The 17,666-nt window shown below is 33.4% G+C and overlaps 1 protein-coding gene across 2 annotated transcripts; it reads left to right on the plus strand.

Annotated features, from left to right (window-relative positions):
• The first annotated feature begins 3,414 nt into the window (after positions 1 to 3,414).
• Positions 3,415 to 17,666, plus strand: LOC111045252 (rho GTPase-activating protein 45-like). 2 transcript variants are annotated; one of them, XM_039442689.1, is made up of 8 exons: positions 3,415 to 3,737; positions 5,103 to 5,224; positions 6,239 to 6,385; positions 9,131 to 9,206; positions 10,402 to 10,477; positions 12,160 to 12,321; positions 14,043 to 14,227; positions 16,086 to 17,666. In XM_039442689.1, exons 2-8 carry the CDS (start codon positions 5,131 to 5,133, stop codon positions 16,396 to 16,398), a joined length of 1,053 nt encoding a protein of 350 aa, XP_039298623.1. In that variant the 5' UTR covers positions 3,415 to 3,737; positions 5,103 to 5,130; the 3' UTR covers positions 16,399 to 17,666. The 2 variants fall into 2 exon arrangements, with proteins under 2 accessions (XP_039298623.1, XP_022186305.1); XM_022330613.2 differs by having other exon boundaries at positions 3,415 to 3,721.

The following is a 17,666-nucleotide window of genomic DNA, read 5'->3' on the forward strand; positions in this document are numbered from 1 at the left end:
AATTGATAACCCTCCCCAATGCAAAATGGCGAACTCATAAACACAATCAATTACGAACTTAGCTGTTCCTGATCTGGCAATAATCACGTTCCAAGTGTCTTTCCAGACGTTAACAGAATGATCGATATGTGTTTGGTGAAACACAAATAATACTAAACAGAACTATTTCGATAAGAAAATTTTATAGTTTTTATACTTCTATTGCCAGCGTATACTTGCAATGTCAGATGTCATTTTTCGCACAAAGAGTGCTTTCAAAAGTTGAATCTGGATTATTTCACATTCAAATGTCATGATGTCATGAATGTCATAGTTTTTGAAAATTAGATGGAGAGCCAATCTAAGAATTTTTCCTTCAAATAGTATTCCAAATATCCATCTATATCTATATTTATATATAAGCGAAATGGCACTGATTCATTCACTCACTCATCATTCATAATCTTCAGAGCTAAAAATCTACTGGACCAAATACGTTCAAATTTGGCATATATGTTCAGTTGGCCATCTAGAGGAGCACTAAGAACGGATTTGAAAAAAATCTACAGATACGCCCAAAATCTGCGTTTTTCTGCGTTTTCTCAGCTATTTCAAGAACTAATTGACAAAAAATGTTCAAATTTTGTACACAGGCTCAGCTGTGGCATAAAAGTGTTGTATTGGAAGTCAGGTTCCGTCTAACGTTAAGACGCCTAATTTCCGCCCAAGATCGGTGGTTTTTGGGCGTTTTTCCTGCTTTTTTTCAGGCCTTTTCAAGAACTAAATGACAGATCATGTTTAACATTCATACAGAAGTTCAGAAATGGTCTAGAAATTGGACTTAGAAAGAGGACTTAGAATTATGCCAAAGATACGCGTAAGATAGGCTTATAGTTTTACTGCATCTTCCCAGCGTTACCTAGCGTTTTTTCTGTGTTTTCTCACATTTTTCAATAACTAATTGAGAGAATGTTCAAATCTGATATAGAGGCTCAGCTGAGGTATAAAAATGTCTTGGAATAACGCCACAGCTCCGCGGTTTTTGAGCGTTTTCCTGCGTTTTCTACGCCTTCGCAAGAACTAATTGACAGATCATGTTCAAATTTCGTACAGAAGTTCAGCACGGGTCAATTGAGAGAAAATGTTCTAACATGGTATAGAAGTTCTAGAAACTAGGGTCTAGAAATTTTGACTTGAGAGGACATCAAAATTACGCGCAAAGATATGCGCTTTTCCAGAGTTTTCCAAGCCTTCCCCAGCGGTTTTTAAAGGGTTTCTTTTCTCAAGTTTTTCATTGAGTTTTCAAAGCACTTTTCCACATTTCTCAAGAAAATTCATACTTACAGGGTTAGATATGGATGTTTGTTAAGTTCACCACATAATTCCTGTTTCAAATTTTAAAGAACTTTATACGTTTTACTCACGGTGTTGAAACATGTATGTAATTATACAATAAATACGTGATATTTCTGACAACATAGTTTCATTATGGATAAATATCACAGCATCTCACAATTGATGTCATTTATATCACTCAAATACAATAAGTACTGTCATAATATCCTAACCAAGTATCTTATTGAAGAATAAATGAATATTTCTCTGATAAAAATCAAGATTTTTGCAACCCTGCGCTATAAAATTCAAATAAAACTGGAGATTGAATCGAGCCTGTTGACTTTCAAAGTCTCTTTTGACTTTTCAACGGAAGGAAGAAAGCTCAAACGAAAAATGCAGGCGAGCGAAGAGAGTCTGCTGATCCTTTTTTGGGTGATCCAGCCGGGGATTCAGAGGTCGGAGCACCCTGGCTAGACGGTTAAGGCGAGCGAAGCGAGCCTGTTGGCTAGTATGAAATATGACAAATCCAAATAAATATGACAATAGAGAGTAAGAGACATATAGGCTGGTATTCATTCAATGGTTGATTCATAAAAAAATTCAATTTATAATTATTATTCGTGTCTCATAAGGAATATCTGTGATTGTAAAGTCTTTTACTATGCTATAAACGGTTCCTAGTTATAATATGATAGGTACTACCTACATTTCACGATATATATTCCAATATAATATTCAGAGTGATAATGGAAGAGATTCAAGAACAGATTGGTTATCGATATAATGTCATACCGGTGAATGGAAGAGCAAAAACCGAAATAAATAAATAAAATTTCGGTGTTGAAACATGTATGTAAATTTACAATAAGTACGTGATATTTCTAACAACATGTTTTCATTATGGAACAATATCACATCTCACCAACAACAGTATCTGTAAAAATAAATTCATTTGTTTTCGATAACATAAATTCCTGATAGAAGAAAGATACAATAAATTGAGGCTTACATTTTCCCTGAGAATGTATAAACTGAACGTAACTATTTTTACATGAATGAGATGAAATAATATTGATGCGTCGGTTCAATCAGTGTTGACAGCCAAAATGTCAACAATTATTCATCAGAAGTCATAAAAAAGTTGAAGAACTTATCAAACGAGACCGTTATCAGCGGGCGGTCTCCAGCTTTGATTTTTAAAGATGTTTTTTTTCTCTCCTCATGCACACTTTTTTTACTTCCCAGAACAGAGCACAAACTGTACCGCAACTGAAAAAATTTAAATCCATTTCAAGCTACTCTGCACTCCAGATACCAATAGAATCAATCAATAAATCAATTCATTTATCACAAACAAACTTAATACAAAATAACAAAGAAAGATATAAAAATGTGAAATAGAAGTGGTCAACACTAGGTATAAGCCCGATGGCGGACTTTACATTGGATTACATTATATTGGATTAAAGATTGAAGATTCATCAACATGTACCTCAAAATCTGATAAAGTATTAAGTCGGAAAATTTTATTTTCAGGAGAGCTGGAGCGTTTGAAATATCATTAAATAGGCTACTTGATGATTTTCGGAAATCCAATTTACAATGTGTTTTCGATTTACAATACCGCATTCTCTTGTGCATGTGATGAATCTTGTTCAAGTTATTCAAAAGGGTATAAAATAGCGAAATTGATTGTTTAGACTACTTTTTGAGGTATGGGTGTACTGTATTAATTTGAACGTGTGTCAACTCGAACTAAAGAAGATGAACACTTGAACAATTATTCAAATCATGAATCACTGTTTATAATGGAATCAAGTGATAGTTGAACGATTCTTTTTTAGCGAGGGGGGAAGGGCTTTTCTGAACGCTTGTTCAATTCCTTTACAATCACATTATAAAACTCCTTAAACAAGCTTTTATCGAAACTGAACTTTCTCGACTGAAAAAGTTCCTTCCTTATAGTATCGCAGAGCAGACTAGGAACACATTTGTTCCTGCAACTAGAATGGAAAAGGAACTAGCTTCGCTAACATCACTTTTTGAATCCCAAAAATAGATCACAGAGTTCAGTTCGACCTTCTTGGTGGAAATCAAAATAATTCTGGTCCAACCCATACACATATGCCTCAGTTTAGAACGGAGTTGCATCCAAGATGTGTGGAAAAAAGCTGTGCTATCTCTATTGATTACTCACTATTCGTGTAATCAATTATCTCTCGTCATTATTGAGATACAAGATTGTCTCATTCATTTTTCTGACACATAAAATTAGTAAGGATGTAGTGATAATGGTTTACTGATACTGCTATGGTTTAGATAAGTTTTAGACAAGTGACGTTTGGAATGTACTCATACAAAATGAAGCCTACTTATGGATGTGATGTGAATGGAGTCTCATAATGTAAGTAGTCTGTCATGTGAGTATTATTAAATAATATAAACTGCCTATCTGAATGGATTTCTCAATTTGAATAAATTGTTTTATTTACCAGTTTTTTTTAGTCTATGTTTGTTTTTTATGTTTATTTTTATATCTTGAGACAAGGGATCATTCCCATACTATGATCCTGAAGAAGTGAAGATGGAAATGAATACTGATTGATGTCTTGGAAGTCATACGCTGAATAAAAATAATAAACTGCCAATTCTATAAATTTGAGTGCAATAACAGTTCATTGTGATTCTCCATTCCTTGCAGAAATATCAGGTTATTTTCAATACTCGATTAATATACTGATTGAAATCAACTATCCACATAATTCTCCAATTGAAATGACATCACTTTATGTTTTTAGGATAATTATCCTTGTATATTTTATTGAGAGAATAGTTAAAGTTTCAATTTATCAAAAGCTTTATTTAAATTGGAAGTGGATGAGACTGTCAAGGAATGCTTCAGCTTCTTATCAAATCGTTGTGATATCAATCATCCCTGTATCTGAAACTGACGCATATATTATTTTATTATAATTCCATGTTTTGACGTTTTATTCAAACTTAATGCGCAAACAATGGTGTCAAACTAGAAACAAGATTTCATATTGAAATTGGATTTTATGACAGAATAAACTCCAAAGTTCGTAGTACTTGATCAATCATAAAAAATTCTGCTGTACTCATATTTTTTTACGTTTTCTACCTTGTATGTATTTAGGTCAGATCCATTCATATGAAACATACATATTTATTGTATGAGTTAAGCAAGTGATAGATATGCTTCAGTTTTGGTATGAGCTTCTGAATTCATTATAAAAATATTTTGATTCTTATTTGAATCTATGACAAATGCTAATCAAATTCTTTTAATCTTCTAGCCAATTCATTCCATATTTTCTTATATGTTTTTGTGTATCAAGTGTAAAGCCAGTTTCACACACATCGATTTCTGTTCGTAAGATATCTTACCGTCCTTATGAATTCTATCATATTAAACGGAACTTGACAAATATCATCTGTTTAATCTGATAGAATTTATAAGGACGGCAAAATATCGTAAGAACAAAAATCGATGTGTGTGTGTGCAGTGCTTTAGCCTCCTAGAATGATTTCTTGTATTATTTAAAATTCATTTGAACTTTATTTTTTTTAAATTAAACTTTAAGATGATGGAAATATGCTCATCATAATTTAATAAGAACTATCTTGAAAACTCCACCAGTTATAGACGTACCGTACTAATGACAGTCTAATTGAAGAGTGATTATGGATTTGAATATAATTTGATTCGTTCTCTCTTTATTTACATTTGAAATAATTATAAAAAAATTGTTCTCCATTTCCAGGCTGTTGACTTGTTACAAATAAGGCAGAATGGAGCAGGAGCAAATTGCGATATTGGCTCAAAATGTTTATGAGTTCAAAGAGGCACTTAAGAGGCTCATAAATGCGGTATCTTTAGATCATGGTGAGTTAACAGGAACAAAATATCAACAGCTGTGAGGTCGATAATTTGAAAACCGATTGAAATGAATGAATACATTCAAACATTGGTTGGTTTGAGTATCATAAATCACTCGTCTTGTAAATAAGAACGTAAAAAATTTGCACTTCAGACAATCCAACTTGTTATCAGTTATCAACTAGTAATCTTTATAAATTCACCAACAAAAACGGGATTGTGAGCTATGAATGTAGAAGCATGAGATCATATATTATTTGAAGTTATCGTTGATTTACTTATCTCTTCTTCCTCTTCATTATATTCAATCTCTCCTTTCTTTTCTCATTTTATAAATTTTTACTGTTATGGAAAAAGATGTTTCATTCTCATTTGAACACAACATGCATTTGATTGGCCAGAAAACTTGAGTCATATTAAATATCAAAACACATTACAATACACAACAACCACATATAATAATTACAGTACATATAAAATTATGAGGAACCACTCAACAGATGAATATCTTCAACCATATCTCTCAATATTTTTCTCCATTTATACTCAACATAAAGTTTACAATAATCACACTTGCTACAATCATCATCATTGCTATAATCATCGTGCTACAATTGCACTTTAAAAAATGATACCAGACAAATTTTAATTTCAAATTCATATGTATTTGTTCCTTGTACAAATTCATACATACAGTCACATAATATTTACAAGAATAAATCCATCAATTGTAGAAAAGAACTTAAAGCTCACAAGACTATTGTCTGATAGTGAATAGCTTCGCCTATAGAATGTTAGAAATCATTTGTATCATTTGACTAATTTTCAATTGATAATTTCATTCTATACCGCACTCTTCCTCAATACATCTTTCAGTTACACAAAGAAACTTGCTGGAATATTAGGAGAAACTGTTCAATCATGTGTTCTACATGGTTTTTATTCTATATGTTCTAATTTATTGATATTGGATTGATCCGTGTAATTTGATTAAAAGTTATTTCACTCAACTTTTCACAGAAATCAAAAACAAAGAGGCCCAGAGTACAGCACATGAGTGTTTGAGTGATGTATTGAAAATCCTCAAAAATCTCCTAGAAAAACATCCAGGCTTGCAATCCACGGAAATACTTTTGAAAGCGCAGAAATTGGTTCATCTAGTTCAAGGTATGTGTACTAATAAATCATTTGTAAATTTATGGATTCATTTTAAATATAGTATGATGTAACAAAAAAGTAATATCAATATTGATATTGATAATTTGAATCTATGATAGATATTTTAAAGAATAACGATAACTTGATAGTGAGACTTATCGACTATAGTGAGGTTCACGTTGTAATGGCAGTGGAGAAAGATAGGAGAAAAACGTTGCCGATCCTGACTGTCTTGTCATTCATTGCCTTCTATAGACGGTAGCTGATTGATGTAATATTAACTGTTCATTCTCGTTTAAAATAATCAATTATATTTTATTATGCAAGAAATTATATTTTTCAATAATTTCATACCGTAATGAATTTTCATAATTAAGATGAAATATTTTGTTAATTAATTATTAATTCTACATTGTTAAAAGACGATCTTGCAACACAGCAAAGCGAGGAAGAGATAGCGCTATCCGCTTTGTTGAATGATAGACAAGGATAGCAATACCATTGCTAATCAAACACTGCCATTATAACTTGAACCTCGCTATAGTAAGATTCACATTATAAAGTCAGTAAAAATGATAGGTTGGCAATTTTCTTCATCCACCATCTTCTCTATTAGATAGCTGTGGTTCAAGGTATCTTAGTAAATCTGATCTGATATTAATTTTGTTTGTTCTTGTTGATGATTATCAATATTCTATCTCGAATATCATTTGTCAAGAAAAAATATTTTCCCCGTAATTCATAATATAATAAAGGGTAGAATCGTCTTATACGTGTAGGGGATGGAAATTCAATAATGGCGCATCATCATGCCTGAACAGATTAACTTGGAATTTTGCATTTAGATTCTTGATTGTCCGAGGATGCTTATAGGCCTATTTTCAATTATTTAAGATTCCATTACATCAATTTTCCAGTTTGTCAAGTCTTTTTTAGACCCTTGCGGAGCACGGGTTACCTGCTAATTTAATATTAATTTTCCATAATTAATGATAGCTCTGTAGTTCATCATATTTCTACATAAAGTACACACAATTTGGCAACGGTGCAGAGTTGGAAAAGGATACAGTTATCTGCTTCTGCTTGTCTACAGACAAGGATAGCAAACCTATGTTAATCAGATGCTGACTTTATAACCCGAATCTTATATTGAAGTTAAATTGAAAAATAATTTTAAGAAAATGATGATGAAAAATTCTGATCAATCCATGCTGTAGTGATCATTATAGCTACAGTGATCAGTTATAAATTTCCAAATACGGAGTAGCTCAATTAAGATTGATTCAACCTTTTGGTAGGAATCGAACAATAATTACCACTGAAATTCCCACAAAAAATTATGTGTAGAAGGTGTAATGATATAGGAAATATAGTCATGAAATAATTATTTAAGCATTCACTCATTATGGATGCTTTCAGAGACCTTTGTGGAGAGAGATACCTTTCAGAGATTATTTCCTTGTATCTTCCTCGTTTATTCTCTCTTGAACTGATCAATCAGGAGAAGAAAAGTAAACGACAAATAATCGTATTCTGACTATCGTACCTATGTAGACTATTTCTACATCTCGAGTTTCGTTTATTCTCACTTCTGCTTTTCTTCCAACTGACTGATCAGTTAGAAGGAGGAGAAAAGTAAATGACGTATAATAATCGTATTATGACAATCGTATGTATTCCTACATCTCACTTATCACGAAAACTTTTTTCCATTTGAGTTTTATATTTGGATGTGAGAAGTTTACAAGTCTTCTAGTTACTAGTTAATTCGTTCCTCAGAGTTTATATATTTGTCTCTCACATGGGAGAGATATATATTATCTCATTATAAAGGAGAGCTAGACAACTGGAAATTCTGATTTTATAATACTATTGCATTTCATTAAATAAGGATTTTATGAGCAGTTATAATTATTTACGAACTAGAATCTAGTCTACGCCATGCGCAAAGCACTGCTTGCTTTGTTTAGTGTTACCGTCGCCTTATCCAATAGTCATTTTGTCTATTTTGTCTTATCCAATAGTCATTTTTAAAATACTCTATCTAACAATGGAATCTTTGAAATGTAATTCAAAATTTGGTCAAGTAGCCAAAATATTAAAAGTGGGCAATCCTAAATGTTGACGCAAGATAGAAGATAGAAGCCCCAAGAAGCCGCAAGATAGCACCTGCATTGATTTTTACTTATTCCACATCTTTGACTTTATTCACAATGATTTAAAATATTTTCACAAATAATAGATCCTGCATGAAAATGGAGGGACACTAAATTTAGTCTTGGCGCAAACCGCTTGCAAATCGTTCCAATATTACAGCCACAGTGACTGTCATTAGTTTTACCATAGAGAAAAAAGAACAGCAGGAGAAGATGTTTATGATTCATATTTCAATGTTAACTCAAGCCGATAATTTTTCGTGAAGCTATGTGATGCTGGTAGTGTCTCATACTGTGCTGTATCTACACTATCACCCGGTCAAAGCAGTAATAATAGACAGTTGTCCACAGTAATCCGCCTGAGATAACAAAGAGTCGGCTTGAAATTTGGGACATGAACGACCTATACCAGAGGATATCTCTTCATGGTATCTTTTATCTATAGTTTTATCCTATGATAACTAGGCCTATATCAAAATTTGATATTTATTATATGGTTTTACATAAGTCTCTTGCAAAGTTTTGCAAGACAAATAATCAAGAGTTTATTGACATCATGATTCTTTGACAATAATTTAACATGAATCATTATTTTCAGCATACACAAGCGGGAATCAAGGATCAAGAGAGCTCTATGACTTTATCAACAAGCTTGCTACAAGTTTCAGTCTGAGGTAAGCTTTACTATAGAATAAACATACCAGGAGCTTGTACTCTAGTTCCTTGCAAAGCTTACTAGCGTTATGCTTTCTGTATGGTTATACTACCGTATACTGATATGGATACTACCGTATCCAAATATCCAGATTTAGAATGTCAGATTTCCTGAAGTCTTGAAGATCGGAATTAAATGTAAGTTTGTGCATGTTTCACACATCATACACGGCTCAGTTCGGCTCGGTTACTTTTTGGACGCCGCCAAAAACTAATTGAGACTTTCATCATAGAGGAAAGGATACTTTAATCTCTGATAACTAAATTTAATCTCTGCTTTCATATATACAATGTTTTCACACGGTTCTTATTAGGTTTTGTACTTTCTTCTTGAACACATGCTTCAGACGCCTTTCCAATAGTGAATATTGAATATTATTGATGAATGGAGAGGTGTCAAGTTGTTGCGATGTTGTTTTATCTATTATTTTCTATAATATTCACTCCATATTTTTCACAAGTTCTATCCCACAGCACTGGTTCAGATTGAACTGCAGAAACCAGTCGATTCATATCAACATCTAGCGAACTACACTCAAATAAGAAAACTGATTCCATATAAAAACTGAAATAATAAAAAAATGCCAGAATTAATTGACACAAAGATTTTAAAAAAGATCCACTCGTTATCAGGTTGGAACAGAAACTGAACCGAGCGTGAGTGAAAGATTTTACTTGTTTGCTGTTCCCTGGAAACAAATACAAACCTGATGAGCGAACCCTGTTCTTTCGGTGCTGAGATGTTTCTATTTGGTACCGAATTAATTCCGAATTGCCGTTTCAAAATTTTTGGGAATCCACCGAAAACGAACCGAACTGAACGGAACCGTATACGTGTGAAACAAGCCTTAATCCTCTTATATTATATTATAAAGTAAAATTTACACTATGAACAGAGATATTGTGTAATTTCTCTGTGGATTATGTGGAGCTGACAATATCGTTTTTATTTCACCTCAATAAATTTGCTAATAATAATTGGTGGAAGTTCACTAATAATACTTTATCACAATCATTTCTCATTTGTATCATTCACATTTATTTAGAACATTTCTTTAGTGATCGTGTTATGATTTTATCAATATTATTCCACTTGCTGTATTGGTGTATCATTTAAAAATGTTACCATCCTATCACTAACTAATAATTTTTCAGACTGTCTGAATATTTGATGGGAGACTCCGACACTTGTGTACCACAAATTCATGAAGAACCCTCTACACCGTCAACGGTTAGTTGAGATTCGATTCAATTATCATGATTTTGTTGTCCAATTTCAAAAATTGTCTTCTATCACTAACTTAAATAATCATGAGCTCATAACAGATGCACTAGAACCTTCAGTTCATTAATATTCATCCAATGCGTAATTCATTCAATAGATGAAAATAGTCATTGGCATGTGAACTCGTAATAGGAAAAACTATATTTAGTTCATGAATTCAATCAATATTCACTAGATACAACATACGAAGAGTGTTGAATTCCAATATTATTGAACAGTCATTGAGAAGAGGCGGAGGCTTAATTATTTCTCTCCTCTACACAGAACACTCATGATGTAATACAGTACTTGAAATCCTCTTGGTAATTTGATGTATATTTTTGAAAGTGTACCGGCAACTCCACTCACGAATAATTTGCAGTCTAGACTACTCTTCAATGATTATCGAGAATGAAGATTGAATCATTTTTGATTCTTCAGCATTTTGAGCAAGAAATTATTTTGATACTGTACTGTACCAAAATAGTATCTTAAGTCACAAGGACGGGAAGGGGCCCTTCGCAGGCGAGAATGATGTTTCTAGTCGAGGCGTTAGCCGAGACTAGAATTTCATTCGAGCACTGCAAATGACATTCACGTCCAAGTAACTTACACTATTTTTTGTCGTAATAATCTAGAAAAGAATAATTGAGAAACAGAAAACATTACCTGCTTATGCTGACATTACTACATGCATTCTACAAACATGACCTAGTTTACAAGTTTCGAATCAGGAATTTCTTGATTGTAGTTGACAAAACTTCCACCTGGAGCACTAAAAGCGGTTTTTGTACCAGTTTTGCTGTTCCAAATTAGGAACTAGGAAACATACACGACTGTAAAGAAAACATATGATTTTATTACAGTATAGTATGCTGTAATGAGAATCATTAATGTAATCAGCTGTAATGTAAAACAGCTGAGATTGAATGACTATGACAAAAATTATATATTGAATCTAGAATCAGAATTAAATATCATGTTCACAAATCATTATGATAAGATACTACATGGAAGATGCTCAAATTAATTTTGAATGGAAAGACTTGACATTTGTCAAAACCACTAATTTATCAAATCTATTTGAGATACTGATCTCGGTAAACCATTATCAATCTCTAGATCCGCAGTAAAATAAAAACTCAAACATTGGCAGCAGAATATAGGGTAAAGTCCTACAATTGGTCATTAGCTGTCGACCAATGAAGGATGAGCTCTAACATCATTGGTCAAGACAAGACACGCCAAGTATTCCAAATATGGTCATAAGAACCGTGTCTAGTATTAAGATCATGGTCATGGGCTTGTCTTGTCTCGGCCAATGACAGTGGAGCTCAACCTTCATATGGTGTAATAATAAAAGCTTGTAAGTCAAATCGTTCATTTAATAAATGCGTGGTTTTGACAATATCAAGCTGTTTCCAATCAATATGGATATCTATACTCACAACACAAAAAGCTAGAATTCATCCTTATCTAACAACCGTCACATCAACTGATCAACACTATTGGTCATAGTGAATCCAATATGCAATAATCCAATCCATAGTGAATTCACTATTTGGTGAAAATTGAATCCCCCAATGCTATCTATTTTCTTATTAGATTAACTCTTGAATTACCTAATTCTCAATTTATTCAAATCCCAGAAAGAACCAGGGCTGGATGGAAAGAGAAGTCCTTTGCAAAAACCAAAACAGCAAACGTTTGGTATTGAACTGGAAAAACATTTAAACATGACTGGAGCAGAAGTGCCACATATTGTCGTCAAATGCATAAATGAAATTGATAAAAGAGGAATCCTCGTGAAGGTAAGTCGATGATTTTTATCGTACCAACAATAATTTTTATTCCTTAACTCGATAATAACTCTAGGAGAATAGTGTATTGATTTTTATTGGAATCGTGCTTTATCGTTGAATCGAGACCTCCGATAATAGTTGATTTTTCTTTCTAATCGATCATGCTTGTAATAAATTTTAAGTGCCAATCTCATTTCTAGACATTACCTTTAAATCACCCGATGTAGCAGAAATTAATAATAATTTATGCTGTGCATTTTGGCATCAAATAAATGATCGCATATACTGAGATTTATTCAATTGATAATTCAAATTGCATTGCTCAAAGATTAAGGCCCGGTTGCACAAAAACCCGTTAAATTTAAATCGTGATGAACTTTACGAGAACCAATCAGAGAAGGCTTTATTCGAAAAGAAGGCTTCTTTGATTGGTGCTCGAGAATTTAACCACGATTAAAATTCAACCGGCTTTTGAGCAACCGTCACTAAGTGTTATATTACTTACGTTGATTCTACGTAATAAGAGTCAAGAAACTGTGAACTCTGAGTTATAATATTAGGTTTTTGATTATCAACCAATTTTAGATAGATCTCCTTTTTGGTTCAAAGTGAGTGGTTAGTTGATTGTTCATCAGTCTGTTTTTGGGAGTGATGAGGCTTGGTTTTCCCCAACACAAGCAGAGAGCTTCTGAGAAATACATGCTGATTACTGTACCTCAGAGCTAGAGGAGCTTAAGTCCATTTTTTGACAAAATGATGTTTTAGTGGGTCCTGTTCAGTTTTTCGAAATATATAGATTCAATATAACGTAAGTCCTCTGCAGTTGATTGTTTTGAAGATAGCCAGAGCTGAAAGAGCGTAAGTCCAGTAAACATTAAAACTGAAACAACGTCCAATAATTCACAATAAAGTGTAATGCTGATTCGACTTTGCTCTTTTAGCCCCGGCTGGGAGTGTAATACTTTCTGTTCTCTCCTGTAAAATAAGCCGTTTGAGACTTTACGCCCTTATAACTCCGAGTTACAGATTATAAATGCATTTTACAAATTGTTCATTAATCATACTCTTCCTGGATATTCCAAATGAATTATCATCATACTCTTATTGATACATTTGAAAGGCTTTTGTCACAGAATGATAGCTTATATATATAACCAAATATTTTGATTCGATTGATCTTCCTCTACTCAAAAAAAAACACTACGAATATAGTAGTAGTATGTCGCATGAAATATTCCCTCCAAATTTTGAAATTTTCACTGAAGAATTTCTGGTTTATACATCTGAAACTTTACAGAGTGATTATACATTTACAGCGTGCTGTATGCATTAGCAATAAAATTTAAGCTGGTTTCAAGTACAACAAATCGAATCGAACAATCAACAAATCGGATGGATTTTTTTGAAAAATACACTGTTTTTATTGAAATATACAAATATCAGGAGAGGGGTCCAAATCCTGAAGGGTAGGCATATCCGCTTCCAGATCCGTATCCTCTTCCACTCCTCCATCGGAAGGAAGTCTGCATCACTTTATAATAGTCTATGTTCACTATCAGATCACAACGTATTCTGAACATGATAAGAAAAATAATTACACATAGTGAGTTACTAATATAAATTCATATAGTAAAGCGGTTCCATCTACTTCTTGTAGATTTTGTAGTAAACGGAATATATGAATTAAATGTTCAGAAATCAATTTTAAAAATAAATTTTATATATTTCAGGGTATCTACCGTGTATCAGGTGTCAAGTCGAAAGTTGAAAGGCTGTGTCGAGAGTTTGAGACTGATGAGAAAAATGTAGACCTGAGTGAAACGCATCCAAATATCATAGCAAACGTTTTAAAATTGTATTTCAGGCAGCTACCACAACCTCTTTTCACTTACCAACTCTACTCTGAATTTTTGAGGTAGGTACTAGAGGAACTTCCAAATATGTATGATATTTTCCTATTGACTCTAGAATTCACCCTTGGAGTTTATTCATAAGAATTATATTTTCTTGATTGACACAACGAGTTTAAAAAATACTAGAGATTGCTGTAATGCGGTGATTGTTGAATAGAATATAATGAAACATGTAAATCCTCAGGTCTTTGATCTTCTCAGAATTAAGCAATCCTTTACTGCAGGGGTATATATATATATATATATATATATATATATATATATATATATATATATATATATATATATATATATATATATATAAGCTTATGCTTTATGGGCCAGCATGTGGAAGCATCAGAAGTGACTTGTCATAATTTAAAAAAATACAAAACAGAAATTACATCAAAGATGTACATTGAAGGACAGTATGCTATAATATGCAGTATTACTGCATATTTTGAATGGCCTCTATGGGTCTGCCTCAAATGTCAATTCTCTGTAATACTCCTTCGATCCATTTAAGCCCCACATCACTTGCCGCATGCACCTCCTGCAATCCTCCCTCACATGGGAACAGAGGGCAGTTTGAAACCAAGTGCTCCATTGTCTGTATCTCACCACATTCACAGTATGGGTCAGGTGTAAAGCCCCATAAGGCAAGAGACTGGGCGCATCTTCCAGTAGATGTCCGGAACCTGTTCAAACAGCACCACTGCCGGCGGCCAAGCAGTGTCCCTGGCACCTCTCCGTTTGGATCCTCTATTAGATGTTTATTCTTCACTGATGAGGAGGACCACCTTGCCTTCCAAATTGTTCCAATATCCTGACCATTCTGATCATCTAATCTCAGATACCTCCTAGATTACTGCAGGGGTCTCCAACCTTTTTCATCCAAGGGCCACATTGTCAATTCTAGGGAGGCTTGGAGGGCCAAAAACAAGGATGTACGTGGAATTTAACTTGTTGAACCATTTGCTAATGTCTCGCAATGGTTGATCGCTGCTTGTTTACAGCTAATTCTACACTTATTAAAAAATGGAGTGGCTTGTAAGAGGAGAGTACTGAACAGTTGTTGTCAAAAATGCGTATAAATATATATTTTAAAAGATCTGTTGCAATAACTCTCGGCGGGCCGGACAAATTCCATCCGCGGGCCGGATGTGGCCCGCGGGCCGTAGGTTGGAAAGCCCTGCTTTACTGTGTCTCCAATTCCTTATTCCCACTTCCTGATTCCATTGCGTATATACGGTCTCGTCTTGATACCGGCTGAAAAAATATTTATTAACAACTCCTCAATTAATTAAATGTATCATCTGAAGATGACTAACAACAGGTCGATACGCAGTCACTACTAAAAAGTAAGTGTTTGCACTTCAAATGTGTTTTTTGAATGAAGTTCATTCATTCTCATTCAACGGCGTTTGAAATGAGTTCATCATATTTATATGAGGTTTTGGGCCATATGCACGCACCATCTATTATTAACGCTAATCATGATTTACTAGAAGATATGATCGCATCTATTATAATTTGTTTCATTCCGGGTTTGACCAAACAGCTGATCAATTTCCGTTCAACGTAGATGGTGCATAAATGGGCCTTGTGTTGTGTGGGCCTAAGTGCCGTTCGCACAAAAGCTGGTTAAATTTTAGCCGTGATTAATTCCACGAGAGCCAATCAGAGAAGCCGTCTCTTCTAAATGGCCTTCTCTGATTGGTTCTCGTGAAATTAATCACGGCTAAAATTAAGTCGGCTTTTGTGTAACAGGGTCTCAGTCTATGTGTTGAGTTTCAACTTAGTATAACTATTGGCAATGCGACTTTGTAATAGCCTGTGACATGTGTGAATAAATAAATAAATCATTCTTCTGTGTTTTAGGTTTGCTTTGAATTGGCCGTGCAATACAAACAAAGATCCACATAAAGGCATAGAAGAACTGCAACAGATCATTGAGAAACTACCAAAGCACTACTATGCCACAGTGAAAGTGATTATAAAACATTTGAAACGAGTGTCCGATCATAGTGAATGCAACAATATGTCAACAGGAAATTTAGGCATTGTGTTTGGTCCTACGCTACTGCGGACCATTGGCACCCATTCTTCATTAAGCTCTCTTATGGACACTGTTCATCAGACCAGGACTATTGAACTTATGATCACTTGGTCAAATCATCTATTCAATGCATGAGATAAAACATACTGCGTAATTAGTTCAGTGCTTTGAAATTCTGTTGAAAAGTTGGGACATGCATGATTATTATTCATTAATAGTTAAGAGAATTTACTACTCCTATACTACTTAAGGCCCACACAGTATGTAAATGTGAGTAGAAAAAGAAAAAAGAGGGAGAGGAAAGCAAGAGGATGAACAAGAGAAGAGAGAGAGAGAGACAGAGAGATAAAACTTCTCTCTCTTCGTCGTAAGAAAAGAAAAGAGCGAAATAATCATTCATTTATTCCAGTACATAATTATATAATAGTGCTACAGGCTAACGCCCAAATACAGTATGAAAACAATATAATTATTATTATTATTATTATTATTATATACATGAACTGCATATTAAAATAAATTAAATTCACAATGTACATTTTTCAATCCCATTTTAAAATTTGATGCTTATTATCTGACAAATAACATTACCATTCAAAATACTAGTAGTTCTGTGAACAGTAGACCTCGCGCAGTTCTAAACCACTTAAAAGTTGTGTCATGCATGATTATAATTCATCAATAGTCAAGAGGATTTACTACTCATATAAGTCTACTCAAGTCAACAAAGTATGTGAGAGACTGAGAGTAAGCAGAGTAAAAAGGGAGAGGAGAGCAAGAGGATGAACAAGAGAAGAGAGAGAGGGTGAGAGAAAAAGGAGCGAAATGATAATTTATTATTTCCTGTGCATAATATAAGAGTGTTACAGGCTAACGCTCAAATACTGTGTTATGGAAACAATAAAAATATTTCAACAAATCAATATTAAATATCAGCTTGAATACGAAAAAACAGAACAAATTAAAACAAATATTGAATATTTAAGTGGGTGTTATGAAAACAATAAAAATATTACAATAAATCAATATTAAATGTCAACTTGGATACGAAATAACAAGAACAAGTTGAAACAAATATTGAATAATTAAGTGGGTGTTATGAGAACAATAAAAATATTACAACAAATCAATATTAAATGCCAACTTGAAAACGAAATAACCAGAGCAAATTAAAACAAATATTGAATAATTAAGTAGGCCTACAGTCATATTAATTATCTATAAATGCTCTGTGTTGTTGTGAAGGAGACCATGTGGCAGATATTCATATTGAATGAGAACGAGTTGATATTCTCAAAATCACTAATTTATTAGAACAATTTGAGATACTAGTTTTCGTTGTTACACCATTATCATTCTCTATTGAAATGAATGCTTAGACATTGAGCAGCAGAGTATATAGC

Source organism: Nilaparvata lugens, chromosome X (assembly GCF_014356525.2).
Source record: "Nilaparvata lugens isolate BPH chromosome X, ASM1435652v1, whole genome shotgun sequence".
In the NCBI taxonomy this organism is placed as follows: Eukaryota; Metazoa; Arthropoda; class Insecta; order Hemiptera; family Delphacidae; genus Nilaparvata; species Nilaparvata lugens.

Excerpts from the sequence above, each read along its gene's own strand:
- LOC111045252 (XM_039442689.1), top strand. The coding sequence starts at position 5,131 with ATGGAGCAGGAGCAAATTGCGATATTGGCTCAAAATGTTTATGAGTTC. Across the intron at positions 5,225-6,238 it reads TGCGGTATCTTTAGATCATG|AAATCAAAAACAAAGAGGCC; the intron begins GTGAGTTAACAG and ends AACTTTTCACAG. Across the intron at positions 12,322-14,042 it reads AAAGAGGAATCCTCGTGAAG|GGTATCTACCGTGTATCAGG; the intron begins GTAAGTCGATGA and ends TATATATTTCAG.